At 37.0% G+C, this 15,908-nt stretch overlaps 1 protein-coding gene across 1 annotated transcript; it reads left to right on the top strand.

Moving 5' to 3' along the window:
* The first annotated feature begins 3,200 nt into the window (after positions 1-3,200).
* On the top strand, positions 3,201-14,717 carry LOC121423510 (angiopoietin-1 receptor-like). The gene is made up of 11 exons (XM_041618860.1): positions 3,201-3,312; positions 4,285-4,419; positions 4,958-5,113; positions 6,182-6,310; positions 6,588-6,878; positions 7,471-7,776; positions 9,778-9,845; positions 12,337-12,568; positions 13,335-13,573; positions 14,051-14,226; positions 14,359-14,717. Exons 1-11 carry the CDS (start codon positions 3,201-3,203, stop codon positions 14,612-14,614), a joined length of 2,100 nt encoding a protein of 699 aa, XP_041474794.1. The 3' UTR covers positions 14,615-14,717.
* The last annotated feature ends 1,191 nt before the right edge of the window (positions 14,718-15,908 follow it).

Below are 15,908 nucleotides of genomic sequence, written 5' to 3'. Positions count from 1 at the left end.
AAATAAATTGCGGTACGAATTTTGCGTGTTAAAGGCTTGACCTCCAAAACATCTTTGGGGCGGAGCTTAAGCGACCTTTTAATCACTTCTGCAGAAAATACAGCTCCCATGCACTCATCGTACTTTGTATTTGCGATGCAGTGATTCGATTGGCAAGTCACCAAGGAAACATACCGTCTTCGCTCGGAAATTCCAATTCAAATCACAGATTTCGAGTGAGCGTGCGTAAGGTCCGATGATTCTAAAGACGAACTGCAATCATCATTACTACGATGATTCAAGATTCACGTGTGAAAGGATCCTCAGTTTGCAGGAATAACGGTGGGAATAGATTGGGTACGGGTGCGAATATAGATGCTCCTATGATTTTGACGGTTCTGATCAATGTCGAGGAAGTCTTTTCTGCCTACCTGATCCTTATGGATGTTCATGTGATGTTGGGTCTCGTGGTCTTGCGTGCGACAGCGGTAAGTCATGTTTTTATTCCAATAGAGCGTTTCATGAAAGTTGTCGGACGTTTTAATGTCAAGTCCCATTTTATCAGACAGTTACCATAGTATCAGTGCTTCTCAACCAATAAAAAATCAAGAAAAGTTTTCAGATCTGACGACTTGTCGGACAGTTCAAGAGTTCATGAAACCCTGCCCAGTTTAATAGACTGAAACCATACATTTATGCTGTACGGTGTTGTGATCATAATTTGCGTATTGTCATTTTTTGCGCATGGTTGCATATCTCGAAAAATGATCTGATACCAGCAACAGAAGCAAAAAAATATGTAATGAAATTGTGTTACCCCCAGCCCCGGGGTTATAGCATGATACCTATACACTTGAATTACATGATACCTATATCCCACACAAAGGTCAAAGAAAAGGGGTTCTGGAACTACTCTAGGAACAGCAATTGCAAAAAAATGCAATGCTATGGACCTGACCTTTGAAACAATTGGGGTCCCGGAACTATTTTTTCATTTAAAAAATCGTCATTTTACTAGCAGAGGTCTTAAAACAAGTAAATAAAATATGATGCCAACCGATTTCATAACACTTTAACCTCATTTTCTTATACAATTATCTGGTTGATTTCTTTTCTCAAGCTTTGCAAAACCAGCATGTGTAAACTAAGACCAAATTTTTTATCACTTTTTTAGTCGAGCGGAAACTAGTCCATCTTCATAGAACTTCGATACCAGTGAAACCTTCGACCTACTTAATAACGGACAAATCCACCCCAACAATAAGTTGCCTTGAATAAAAAGAGAAAAAATTCGAAAAGCATAACACTGAAAATATCATCAAAATCGGATGTAAGATAAGTAAGTTATGACATTTTCGCTTAGTTTCACAAAACAGTTGAACGTCCTGGTCGGTATGCAAATGGGAGACTGATGACGTCACCCACTCACCTTTTTCTTTTGTTCTTCATTCATGTCATTGTGTTAAATATGATATTTTCTTAACATTTTCTCTTCATTGTCAAGTGAAGCAAAGATTAATTCCTCCCTGAACATGTGGCATAAGCATTGTTTGATACTTTATGGTTCAGTCAAGTTAATCATGATTGTCAAATCTGTTAAAAAGTGAAATATTGTTTAATTCAAACAATAAAAAACCCAAAAGAAATAGTGAGTGAGGGACACCATCGATTGTCTAATTTGCATGTCACTGAGGTGTTCATATAGCCATTTGTGAAAAATAAGCGAATTGTCATAACTTTGTCATTTTAGATCCGATTTAGACGGAATTTTCAGCAATGTGCTAGTTTAATTTTTTGTTCTTTTTACCAAAGTCAACGTTTTTCTGGGGTGTACTTGACCTTGAACGATTCCGTTTATAAAAGGAGTTCTTTCTAGGTTATTTCCTTTGGCTGGGTATTTGAGATTCAAGTTGGTTTCGTATGAATTGTGGAATTTATTTCATTGAATATCAACTCCATGATGATTTTGCTTAAATGCGTGCAAATCATGGTCACCGCATCACACGAAATATATACATTTGATTTTATTGTTCTTTATTCTCATATTCCACAAAATAAAGAATTTGATTATGACAATACAGAATACAGTGTGGCAAATTATTTAAAGTGAATGGTTAACATTGGTTTGAATTTAAAAAAAATGAGCTATAGAAGGTCACATTTGTCACCTGTGTCCGTGATGTTACAAAAAAAGAAGCCCAGAAAAAATTGCGTTCGAAAATTATTATTTAGTGTTTCAAAAATTGAAATATAAAGTGACCGGAAACACCATCTTAATTTCATCCCATACACTTATGTGTACTATTTAGGCGTCTATAAGACGCCTGTTTACAAAAATCGGGGTTTGCCTTGTAGTTTTAGCTTTTTATTCTCACTAATGGTTGTGTTCAGGGTTTATTAGTTCTAATACATGCACTTGTACACATGTTTCATCTTGGTTTGATATTTTTTTTAAATCGGCTGCTCACAAAGTTAAATAATACCTTTAGGTATAGCAAAGAATGACAGTAGATTATAACAATGGCAATAAATGATTATGGAACATGACGATCCTGCATAAAAAGCAGAGCTTCTAAAGTCTGCAGTTTCATTAGAAATATGAAGAAATCAGCAATAAAGGAGATGGGACAAAAACTCACATATAAATCAGACTATATTCTAAAACGCCAATAAAGTGACGCTATATTGTGGGGTATAGAATAAGAATAATAATAATAGCCAATTTTTATAAAGCGCTTTTCCCAGAATGGCCCAAAGCGCGTTACAGCATATTATTACCCCGGTCATAGGATTCATTTCAATCAAGCACGGAACGTGCACAATTTCCACTCCCCGGGGAGCATTCCTTGCATTCATCGCAGCCACATTATGGCGCTGGCAAAATCAAACATACAATATCTTTCGCATCCTACCGGGTACCCATTTAGCACCTGGGTCGAGAGTGGCAAAGTGTGGATTTTGAGCCTTGCCAAAGAGGATGAGTGGGAAAGGTATTGCTTTTTAAATTAGATCACTTTAGAACTGGAATTATTAATTCCATTTTAACTGTTTATACTGGTTGCCTTTTTATAAAACGTATTATAAATTCAGTGAGTTTGAACTACTAGTATGGTAATAAGATTTAGAAAGGTCTTATTTAAGTCATTACCGTAATGCATCGGTATAATCAATGACCTACTAGAAGGTTCATATGGTGTAATTCAAAATGTTCTGTCTGAACCATGTCTTTGCATTCCCCACACAATTACTTGAAATTACCAGAAGAAGGAGAAGGATTAGGAGAAGGGAGAGGGGGCGGGGCATTAGAAGGACAGGAGGAGGATAAAGTAGGGGGTATTTCTTTTGGAGTAGGAATTATCATTCCCGTTTATTTTTGTTTTCATCCTGTCAGATTGCACTATGATTATTTATGTTAATTGTGTCCTTCTATATAGGGGAAGGCGGGGTAAGTTGAGCATAGGGGCAAGTTGAGCCACCACCCCCAGGCCAATAATGAATGAGTCAGACATTGTGGTGGTGTCATGTATTGATGACCCATAGAATAACCCCTAAACCCACTACATTGTTTTCCACTTTGAAACAAAAAGTAGTTTTTTAGAGGGAAAAGTATGAATTTCAGCCAAAAAAGTAAAAAAGAGTGTGAAATAAATAAGTACTTTATTCACACACACGTCTTTAAATATAGTAAAGACATGATAACAACATTGTTAGTCCAGGTATGGATCTTCATTCTTGTCATAGTCTTTTATATGATGGATGCATAATAAATGTGTGGATACAAAATTATCGCACTAAGTTCGGACTGGGGCAAGTTGAGCCAAACAGCATGGGGCAAGTTGAGCCATGGTAATTCTTATGGTAATGTATCTTAAAAAACAAACAAACCATAAAAATCGATTGAAATGCAGGCTGAAAGGAGCAAATTTACATGACTGCTCTTTTCCTTTTAAAGGATGTTAGTATGTATAGAGAATTAGCAAGTGAAAAGACTTTAAACAAAAAATTGACATGCTGGTTCTCCCCCATACATTTTGTACGTAGTTTTTGTGGCTCAACTTACCCCAGACGGTGGCACAACTTACCCCATATATGGGGCAAGATGAGCCATTTGACATCGGTTTTTTCAACGGTCACGATGACTTTCAGTGTGGGGGTAGAAAGTTATATGTAGGTGAAAAACATTTCCCAATGATAAAAATTAAAGGCAAGGTACTTATTTCTACAATAGTACTAGTCATATCAATTCTAACATGCAAAATGCAAAAAGTGTCACAACTTACCCCGCCTTCCCCTACTGTCTCTCAGATTGTGATGTTGGCACATATGGTGCCGGATGCTCAGAAACATGTCACTGCGCTGTTGTATCATCATGTGACCCTTTCAGTGGAATATGTACTACAGGTGGATGTCAGTCTGGCTGGTCAGGGAACAATTGTCAAAGTGAGTTTTTAGTTTTAACCATTTTAACAAAAAATTAATTCTGAAAGGAAATGTAAGTAAGATGTGCGTATTATACATAACATGTATTATATGGAGCGTCGTGGCCCCGTGGATTAGTTTCCGGACTTTGAAACAGTGGGTGGTGGGTTCAAATCCCGCCATGGCGTAGTTTCCTTAAGCAAGGAATTCATCCACAGAGTGCTGCACTCGACCCAGGTGAAGTAAATGGGTATCGGCAGGAAGTAATTCCTCAAAAAGCTGTTATGTGTGCTCCTGAATCGGCAGCCTCGCTTAATAATAATAATAATAATAGCAAGGCCCACTGGGGGAACATTTTTCGGAACTTAAGTGGCTACCCTTGGTAAATATACCGTTATTATTTATTATTATTATTATCATACATGCAGGGCACACTGCACACCTAATCCCGATCGATACAAGTAATCTTCTTTATTTACAACATGCCCATCACTTCTGCAGACAAAATATGACATAATTAATGTCCTATTTGTGTTCTACTTTCCTTGTCATTTCTCAGTTCCTGATATATGTGAGGCTGGTTACTATGGATCTCAATGTACTGATAAATGTCATTGCATGGATGATGTATCATGTGATAAAACAACAGGAGCATGTCCTCAGAAAAAGTGTGCCTTAGGATACAGCGTACGTGATGGTCGGGAAAATTGTAAAGGTAAAATGATCTTATTCCATTGACTCCTATTCCATTCCCCCCCCCCAAAAAAAAAAACAGACGATATGCTTACAATTAGTTTATAGTTTTGAATCGATGTCGTAGACATATATCAATCTCACATCATTTTACTTTATCCTAGCCAAAATGGGGGGGTGGTGGGAGTGGCTTATTTGTTTTATATCAGGCATGACCTCGCAACATGCTGTCTCGTGTTAAAAACGAAAACTCCGGGGAAAAAACAATTGTATTTTTCTTTTGAAGATGATTTCTTGAATTCTTATTTACGTAAAATTTACAGATAATATTGGGAATACAGAAGATTCAAAACATGAGGACTTTCTTTTCCCCTCGAAATTATATTTTATCACTAAAATAAATGATTTAATAACGTATTTGCATTAAATCTTTCAAAATATTGCTAAAAGTGGTAGACTTATATGGAATTACTGCTTGAAGATCAAGCAATACACAATTTCTGTTCCAAATCAAGATGATTTTTTTTACCATCTGATGATATCACATTCAATGGAAATTGGCATGTCGGGGAAAATGTCTGCAAATTCAATTATATTGTGATTAAGTTACTTTTCCTCAAGTAGACAGTTCGCTGTCAGAAGTTGACTTGAAGTTCAAGATTCACTTTGCATAAAGATGTGCAGACTGTGCAATATCTATGTAACTTTCAAGCAATCAAGTAAGAAAAAAATCCAGGAAACCGTGTGTGTATATTGTCTTCATTCAATTTTAGAACTTCGTAAAACAATATGCAGAAGTGGAATCATGCTTTCAGATAAACCCATTTTCATATCTCTACTTTTTGAAGACCAATTTAATATTTTGGCTATCAACATATAACCTTTCCTTCAGTTGTAATTTGCTGTTGATTTTGGGGTTGCATATGAAGACCGGCCACCCTTAAAAAAGGAAAGAAAATATAATGTTGGTTGACATATTGTTGGTTTTGGACACATACACCTGCTAAACGCTGCAACATGATTATTCGATTCCACTTTATGAACAGTGCAATCTGGTTTTCATTGATATTTTCTAACTCTTAACCCGCAGAGTGTGACGGAGGAACCTTTGGTCTGGATTGTCTTCAACGATGCCACTGTGCTCAAGAAGCCTGTGAGATACAGAGAGGACTGTGCGATGGTCAATGCCTTGATGGTTGGTTTGGACCCTACTGCCAAAGTAAATATAGAAGAAGAAGATGTAGTAGAACTTTTAGTGGTTGTGTTAGTAGTAGTCAAGGGACTATAGGGGCGAGGACAAGGAAGAAAACGAGCAGCAGCAGCAATATTGTCGTGTTTATGCTGCGACTGGATTTAAACAGGATAAAATGTATAGGCCTACTTATCTTATGATTTTGCTGTATGTACTGTTATTATGTATATTGATTTATGAATTTATTAATGGCTAAAATTGATTATTAATTTCATGCCATCGTGTCTACTTTGGTTATTGACAGGAATACCAAGATATGAAGCAGTAAGAGTGAATCCATACCAACCTTCAACTATCACATGTTATGCTGAGGGGATTCCACTTCCTGAAGCATCTTCTGTTGACCTTCGTCGAATTACTCAAAGCGGCTACAACAAAACAGGAATCACTAAGCACTCAAGCTTTGTATCCGAGTCAGAACGGGCTGTTGTCTTTGATATTGAAAGTGTTTACCCACCAGAAGATGGAAATTATGTTTGTGTTCTCATTGTTGAAAATACGCCCTACCTATCATATGTCTCTGGGCCAACGTATGGTGAGTTACTTCTACACATCATTCTTTTATGCATGTGTTTCAATTAAGTTATCCCATTGCTATATAGTAAACCATATGAGAAATGGCCATGGATGATGTCATATAGGCAAAAATACCAGAAGCTTAATATGAAGTGCATGTACTTTCAATGAGATACATTAAATTGAGTTTTATTTTTATGACTTGATGCAAGAACAAAAAACATAATTTTGTATGTGATTGAGACAGACAACTTTCAATTGTATAGTTGGTTATGCCTACTTGAATAATACCGAACTTTTCGCATTTACTAATGGTAAACTCTCTACAACGCCCCCAATTCCTTTGAAAATACAATTCAAATTACATTGGAGAGATGAAAGGCTTTTGTCGAAATTGGTGGACCAGGACAGCATCGGAATCTCTTGACTCTGGACGACATAATTGCAATTGTTTGTCCGGTGCAAATCTTCGGATGATCTGCTGTCCCAGTCCACCAACTTTTAACAAATGCCTCTCAGCTCTTCATTGTGATTTAAATTGCATCTTCAAAGGAATCGATGCCTTGTAGAGACTTTCCCCGTAGTAAATGCGAAATGTTTCTATTGTCTAGCTCTTCCAGAAATTAGTGAAGCTCCGGAGATTGTCACCACCGCTTTATCGACAGTCAATCTCCGGTGGAATGCCTGGTCTGCAGGAGAAGACATAGGGGATCCTCCACTTGTAGGATACGATATATTTGTAAAGAGAGATGGTGACTGGGAACTGGATCAGAGAGTAGATGACTCTAACACTTCAGCTACTGTTAGTGACCTGACTCCTGACACAGACTACATGTTCTGTGTTGCAGCCGTGAGGGAAGGAGAGGGTGGAACAGGACCTTGGTCGCCAAGAAATGATACTATCACTCTTTGTACAAGTAATTTTATTCTTTCTAGAAGATTTTTATTAATGTTTCGAGGTATTGTGTTCTGCTATAAAGAATTGAATGTGCCGGGGGCTCTGTCAAATCACTAGTTCTCTGTTGTCGGTGACGAATAACTGCCTTTTATTATTTGCCACAATTTCGATTTTGTCAGAATAAATGACACCATAGTATTTCATTACGCGTGTCTGCAGAATGTAATTACACAAAACACGAGTTAATTTTCATATCGTGGGTATGGGAGCGGAGGTTTCGATTATAATGGCCAGAAGTGAAACATCTTGCGCTTTGCATAATTGATGTAGTATAAATAGTTCAGTGTGACCTCTTTTCCCCAAACTTCTTCATGGCCTGACAGCAGTGGCGTAGCTACGGGGGGCTGGGGGTGGTGGCACGTGCCCCCCCCCCCCAGATTTGATTTGCACCCCCAGGTCCCCCCTGAAAAAATTGGCAGAGCAAAAAAAAGAAAAAAAAGGAGAAAGAGAAAAAAAAAAGGAAAAAAATGAGAGGAGAAAGACGAGTGAATGAAATAGTGGAGGGGAAGACTTGCAAAAAAATCTTTCATGTTACTATATAAAATTTTGCTTGCGCTTCGCGCCAGAATTGCCTGTTCGATGAGATTCATACCTTGCTCAATAGGCTGATATGGAACAAGTTTTGAAATCAATATACAAAACATATTTTAGCCCAGACATCGAGCTCTCATTATTATCATTTACAAATTTAAGTGCTCTGTAAATGTCCTTTTTATGGTCTACAAATCAGCATTTTAAACTTACGCTGCGTGGTCACATTGTTTGATAACCCAAGTTACTATTGTCTACGTGTATTCCATAATGTTCCATTAAACAAATGTATTCAGAATGCCCAGATTCTAAGTCTAAATCTAAAACACGCGCGATAGCCTGCATGTTCTTTATTGAAAATATACTTCAATCATCCAGTTTCACATCAGAATATCAATTGTCTGCTCACGCTTCACGATCGCATTTTAATGATACTCAACTATTTATGATTTACAAAATATGAATAGAGTGTCCCGCTTTTAGGTCTAAAATCTCAATTTTCTTCCTCTCGCGCTTCGCGCTCGCATCAGTTGTTTTGTTACATACCTATCCCATTTATCAATACAAAAAGTGTTTAGAATGACCATTTTTTTTTTAGGTTGGAATGTCAAAAAAATTTGCTCGCGCTTCGCGCTCGCATTATTGAAATATATACCGTCTTCGTGAGTAACTCTAAGCAATCGTTACCAGGTCCCTTTTCGATAATGCTAGAACTATTAATAAAAATTTCTGCTTGCACTTGGCGTTCGCAGTAACCATCTAGTTACATACCATCTTGTTCAGGATCACACATAACATTGCCCAGAATATTAAATTTTCAGGACAAAATACACGAAAGTAAAAAAAAAAAATCGCTCGCGCTTCGCGCTCGCACTTTTTGTAAGGGTCATGAGATTATTTTATGTTTATGTTGTTTTATCAGAATAAAGATTGATCTGGGAAAATTTCGGGCCCCGTCCCCTATTGGCGAAAGTCGGATCCGCCCTTGCGACACATACGTACACACCGGAAAAATGGTGCCCCCCCCCCTTGAAAAAGGAAGGACCCCCAGTGACCCCCAGGAAAAAAATCCTAGCTACGCCACTGCCTGACAGATTCCAATTGAATAGCACAATTTACCAGAAATTCTCCATAATGCCAAAAAAGAACAGACGTGTTTACAATCATTCTTAGCCCTTCTTTATCTTGACTTATATCAGAAGTAAAAAAAAAAGCCTCCATATTATACGATGTACTACATCAAAATAACTTCAACTGTTATGACATTTTGCACAATACACGAGTTGTATAATAATAATAACTTGTTATTTTTTAGGAACGTGCGTTTCTTCCTGTTTGACAAAGTTTGACGACGTGGTTCAGCTTTTCCATTCAACAATATCTTGGCTATATCATGCTGATGAATTATTTTTAAAATTTGAATTTCCAGATCCAAATGTACCTACTGGAATACAAGTGGAAGCTATAAGGCCTAAAGAACTACAGGTGGCATGGGAGGTAGGCCTAGAGAGTAACAAAAAATATATACATTGCACATATGTACATAAATATATATTTGTATGTTCCACTAAGGTGAAAAATGACAGTTTTATTACCATATACATATTGATATATATATATATATATTGTAAAGAAATGGATGAAGATAACAATGGTAGGCGTAGCTTAAAGCAAGGTTCCCTAGAACTATCTACCGTTTGGAAAAATTGGTGATGCCGAAAAAATGTCTCTGCCGGGAATCGAACCCGGGCCCCCAGCTTTAAACGCTGCACAGTGGGCCGGGGCGAAACAAAAGTGCGCCAAAAGTCATTTTGGGCAATTTCAGATGTTTATTTTTTGTCACGCCCAGCTGAAAGACAATACTTTGGAGAATATTTCAGCAAAATATTTCATTCCGGAATTTGCATAAAGGTTGTTAATTTCCTACCTCAAATCGTAAAATGTGACATTTTGCGAAATGTCGCGTATATGACATCCTAGTTGAAAAACAGGCCATTTCATGAGGTTTTGAGGTTTTTCATGTAGGAATCTGAAATGGCTCCCACATAATCCTGATATATTTTTTTTCGTGTGAAATGGTTCAAAGCAGATAAAAGACACATTTTAACAGGTTTATAGGATGATTTTTCCTCGAAAAAGACTGAAAAATCCATGTTTTTTGCATTTACAATAGAATAGTTTAGATTTCCGTGGATTTCCGTCTAAATTCTGTAAACATCATTTCTCCCGATGTCTAAGCTTTAAGTCGATACCAAATTTAGCTGCCCGTATTTGCCCGTTATTATATTAGAGCCGATTTAACTTGACACACACCCCCAAAACCTGTTCATAAACGATCATTTTTATACCGCGCAGTCATCTTTCGCGCACCGCATGGGGATACATTGCCGTTTGCTTTTGCACGGCGAGGAAGATTCCCCTCCCATTCCATGAAAGTGACATGAATTCCGGGCTTAATTTAAACAAAATAAATGTTGCTAAATTGTTGCTATACCCACAACTCTTCCAGGGAAAAAAACTTACCTGTAGAATAATTTCATCCCAAAACTCTCGTAATAGTGATACATTCGTGGTGTTACTCTGCGTTTTACACAAGTCAACACAGCTTGATAAAGCAAGGGTAATATTTTAAAGTTTTTTTTGTTTATGAATGTAATTGATAATCAATTTGATGCAGTGAAACTATACTAATTTTCGGCATCTCTTAAAACACTTTTTAGGCACAAACTAAAATTCACTCTGGCCAACTTTAAAGTAGCACATAACACAAAGTTTATATACTACACTATGTAATTTGTGTTTTCACAGATATGTCAAGTAGCCAATCAAAATTTGGTATCAAGGTGACGTCATATCGGCTTTAAATTATGTTCAGTCGATTCTACGCCCAAAATTATCTATAATCAACATGTTAAAGTAAAAATCTAACACGGAATATAATTTTGGCGCACTTTCAACCCATTCTGGCCCACTGTGCGCCGCGCGCCGGTGCCTTAACCATTAGACCACAGAGACGTTTTAGTGGCTAGGCCGAACCGAATCCGATTTACCGTCAGACAGATTTTCGACACTTTACCAATTATAATTTCCTTTGCGGGTGAAGGTGGGTTTAGAACAATGACAAGCCACCATGCCTCAGCTGGATCAAAGCTATTGCTTCGATAACAGTACATGCCCGGGTTCGATTCCCGGCAGAGACATTTTTTCGGCATCACCAATTTTACCAAACGGTAGATAGCTCTGGGGAACCTTGATTTAAGCTACGCCTTCCATTGTTCTCTTCATTTCTTTACAATATTTGTATAAAATAAGAGTTGCCAGAAGCTGTTGTACATGTATAACTTTACACACATATATATATATATATATATATATATATATATATATATATATATATATATATATATATATATATATATATATATATATATATATATATTTATTTATCTACACACACACATATATATATATATATATATATATATATATAATAATATATATATATATATATATATATATATATTGAGAGAGAGCTATGCTCCTTATAAAATCTATTATTTCATTTCTACGGCATTTACTATACCTTTTATGATTATATATATATATACATATGGTAATAAATGTCATTTTTCCACCTCAGTTCATGTACGCTGTACGTCCTGTAACAGCCTTGGACGAATCGTAGTTAATGTTTAAAATCAATTTCAGTTTCGCTATATCGAATGAAGAATGAAGTATTGAATAGGTGACTAATTAAAGTAAATATACATATGTTAGATGTATGCTTTTGGGAGTTTACTGATGGAGAAAAATGATTTGCATTTCAAATCTTAAATGTGAGGAAACACCGACAAACATATTTTTGTGATGGCCCAACACTATTTCAACCGAATGTTATTGCAGTTAAAATGTAAAAACAGACAATACAAGAATATATTCTGCAGAATGCATGGTCGAGACTTTTCTTTATGTTTTTGTACGTTCTTAGCCCCTCTCTTTGGAATCAGCAAACTGCAGGAGTGGTGTGACCCATTATATGGTTTACTATGCTCTCTCTGGTTCATCGTCCACAAACTCTCTCATAGTTTCTGATGATAAAAGCAACTTCACAATAGCAGGATTAGAGACCTATCTGGAATATGCCATTCAAATGACTGCTTCAAATAAAGATGAGGAAAGTGATAAGAGCAGTGAGTCAATTGGCAGAACACTTGAAGAAGGTAAAATTTTGTGAATGTGTTGGCTGATGATTGGCAGTACCTTCCCTGATATCAATTATTGTTGTGCCCCCTCCAATTTCTACAACAGGATACAATTTTGTACAGCAGACAATTCACGAGGGCCATTTCGTCTTAATTATTTTCACTTCCAACATTTTGGAAAAATAAATGAAACTTATTTGGATGACTAAAGAAAACTTGAAAGATGGGTACCGAGAAAAACCCCGGCTGCTATCCAATTTCTAAAGTGTAAATATCATCACTCCAATTGCAATTTTCATTCTTTAATGTGGTACCCCAGTAGTGAAACAATGCCTACGAATAACACAGCATTGTATTTTTTAATTACTCAATATGACCTTTGTATCCAAGATCCTTTTTTGCTAGCCACGTTTGACGATCAGTCAAGCATAATATTAAATTTTGTTACTATAATGTTTGATGCTGCAGCCATTGAAAGCGATATTTCTCTATTATTAGGAAAGTTTGGACATTAATTCAATCAAAACGCTTTGGCCACTTGTCCATTATGTCTTGGTTGAGGTGCCATATTAAAGAATAACAAATCAAATTTGATGATTTACTTTTCTTCGTCGCTCCAGATTTTCATTCTTCCCTTATGCATCATGTGCATGAAGAATCCATGATATTACAGAATACATCATATTGATTTATTGTGATTGTTTCTCCAATTATATATTTTTGTACCGATGCACTCTCCCTACCTTAAAGATTCATCTCCTGTCGTTATTTTTTTCTATATCAGTTGCACCCGCTCCTATCAACCTGGCCATACCAAAAAGCACCAAGAGTTCTTTCACTGTGTCGTGGTCCACCCCTCTTCCATCTAACGTGAATGGTCGTATTCAGATGTACAACATTCGCTACAAGCAAAGCGATCAAGGAGATGATGGTGATTATATGATGGAAAATGCGTTGACAGATGCATATGATGGAGAACATACTGTGACGAATCTTCCCTATGGTGTTAACTATACAGTTCAGGTAATACAGCAATTCTCGGTCTCATTTCTTTTCGCTGTTGTGATTAATTTTTAAAAGAACAAATGGTGTTTATACATTCCAAACATCCTCATGACAAATTATTGATTTCCAATTATTGCATGACTAGTATCAGTACTCCAGTACAATAGTCAATTATTTGAAAAGATTCTTAATTGCCGTATTGTCGATGAAAGTAAGTAGCAAAAATCCTTCATTCATATTTGGGTATTATAGCGTATTAAAAACTTTAAAGCAAATTATAAAACATGACAATTTTAAAAAGGATAGACTAAAGTCTTTTTGCTTCTAAAACAATTTTAGAGGTTGTGCCAATTTCATAAACTTACATTTTCCTGACCAATAAACAATTACACACATCAAACTTTGTAATGAATTTACATTGGTTTGTATTCTTATTTGGTTTTGGTTCTGGGATCATCAGATTATGGGTGATATTTTTTTTTCTCATTTTCCAAGGTCCAAACTGTCAATGGAGCTGGTTCTAGTGAGTGGTCATACCCAGTCCGAGCCAAGACCATCCTTACTGGTCAAAGGGCGCAATTAGGCGCTATAATTGCAGGTGTTACAGTACCTCTCATCATGATCATCATCTTCCTTATAATCCTTAATGTGGTTAGGCCGAAATGTAGGAGGTAAGTTTAGTACAATGACATTATATCAGTAAATACTTTTTGTTACGATATTACGATATTATGAGGTAGTTGGTTTGTCATGATTTGGTTTGAAAAATATGAGAAAACAAAATATTGTGAATTGATTTTCAGGGCAAAACTGAACTCATCGCCAAGAAACACTGCACGCGAGGCCTCCCCTGAGTACGAGACCACTGTCTTTGACGCGTCCATGCGCACCTGCAGAAACGTAGATAAAGACACCTACCAAGAACTCGATTTCGACACCAGGAACAACCAGAACCCTACCGACCCCCATATTTTGAAGGAACTCAAGAAAACCAACATCGATACCACGCATCAGAATGTCTGCCAATCACAGCCAGAAAGCGCTTATGAATACATTTAGAATCGACTGCTAAGTATAGTTATACTACAGCATTACATCATGAAGCATGTAGCAGAGTTGGTGTGCGTATGTGGGGTTGATACGGTGTGACTGTGTGTGTGTGTGTGTGAAAAAGAGAGAGGGGGGTATAGTATAGTAAAGGCTGAATATGAGTGTGAATAATTCATAAAAGGGTGAATATGGGTACGAAAAAGTGAGAGTGTTGGTGATTATAATATAAAGAATGTATATGAGGATGTAGGTGAGTATAGGTGTAAGAATGTTTAATAGGTCTAGTCCGTATATAGAATTAGATCTAGTAACACAATTGACTATTTGGTGCACGGGTAAAGAAAATGTAGACCGATCAATTATATTTTGTTGATGAAGACTGGGATCAAGATCGAGTTTACTCTGCGATTCCAATAGTATGTAGTAATGATAATAATCCGTTTTTTATATAGCGCTTAATACATCGGTACGACGTGTCTAAGCGCGTTACAGATATATTATTACCCTGGTCATCGGATTCAATCAGCCATTCGCGCACACAATGTGTGCACATCCTCCACTCCCTGGGCATTATTTCAGTCAGTCGCCGGTGAGGCGCACACAGTACTGGACAAGCTACAATGACTTTCACATCCTACCGGGTATCCATTTAGCACCTGGGTCGAGAGTGGCAAACTGTGGATTAACCCCTTGCCAAAGGACGCCAGACCACTGGCGTAAATCCGTGTTGATGGGTGGGGGGATGACTGAAATATTTTGGCATTTTTTTGCAATAATGTTTTAGATATGCAAGGAATTGTCATTGATATGTCCACAGTGGCGTATCGTGGGTCACGGGTCACGGCATTGTGGGGGCACCAGCTAAAATTTTGGAATTACTGAGTGAACGCGTGAAGCGCGAGCTGATTTTATTATATTCACACCTAAAATGGGAAATTATAATCAAATTTGTGTAATCATGATAGGTACCTGTCTTGCTAAACAATGCGAGCGAGAAGCGCGAGCTGAAAATTTTGTATATTTTGACCCCAAACAGCGAGATTTTAAGGAATATATTTCAGGAATCCATTAAGAGTATGCATATCTCACCATAGTTATCTAATGCGAGTGCGCTTGCTGATTTTATTAGAATTACATCTGAACACATGAAACACTTTTTGTAGTCATTGCAATCATGATTATCATACGCATCTCACTAATCAAATATAGCGAGCGCGAAGCGCGAGCTGAAAGTTTAGATAATTCAGACCTGGAGTGGGGCATTTTAAGGTTTCTTTGTAGGAATTAACTAGGACCGTATACG

Source organism: Lytechinus variegatus, chromosome 11 (assembly GCF_018143015.1).
Source record: "Lytechinus variegatus isolate NC3 chromosome 11, Lvar_3.0, whole genome shotgun sequence".
Lineage (NCBI taxonomy): Eukaryota > Metazoa > Echinodermata > Echinoidea > Temnopleuroida > Toxopneustidae > Lytechinus > Lytechinus variegatus.
This window is presented reverse-complemented; position numbering and strand designations above follow the sequence as displayed.

Bases quoted from the DNA above. Each gene is read 5' to 3' on its own strand.
- LOC121423510 (XM_041618860.1), top strand. From the start codon at position 3,201: ATGTCTTTGCATTCCCCACACAATTACTTGAAATTACCAGAAGAAGGA. The intron at 4,420-4,957 runs GTGAGTTTTTAG...GTCATTTCTCAG, and splicing joins GTCAGGGAACAATTGTCAAA to TTCCTGATATATGTGAGGCT. The intron at 13,574-14,050 runs GTAATACAGCAA...TCATTTTCCAAG, and splicing joins GTGTTAACTATACAGTTCAG to GTCCAAACTGTCAATGGAGC.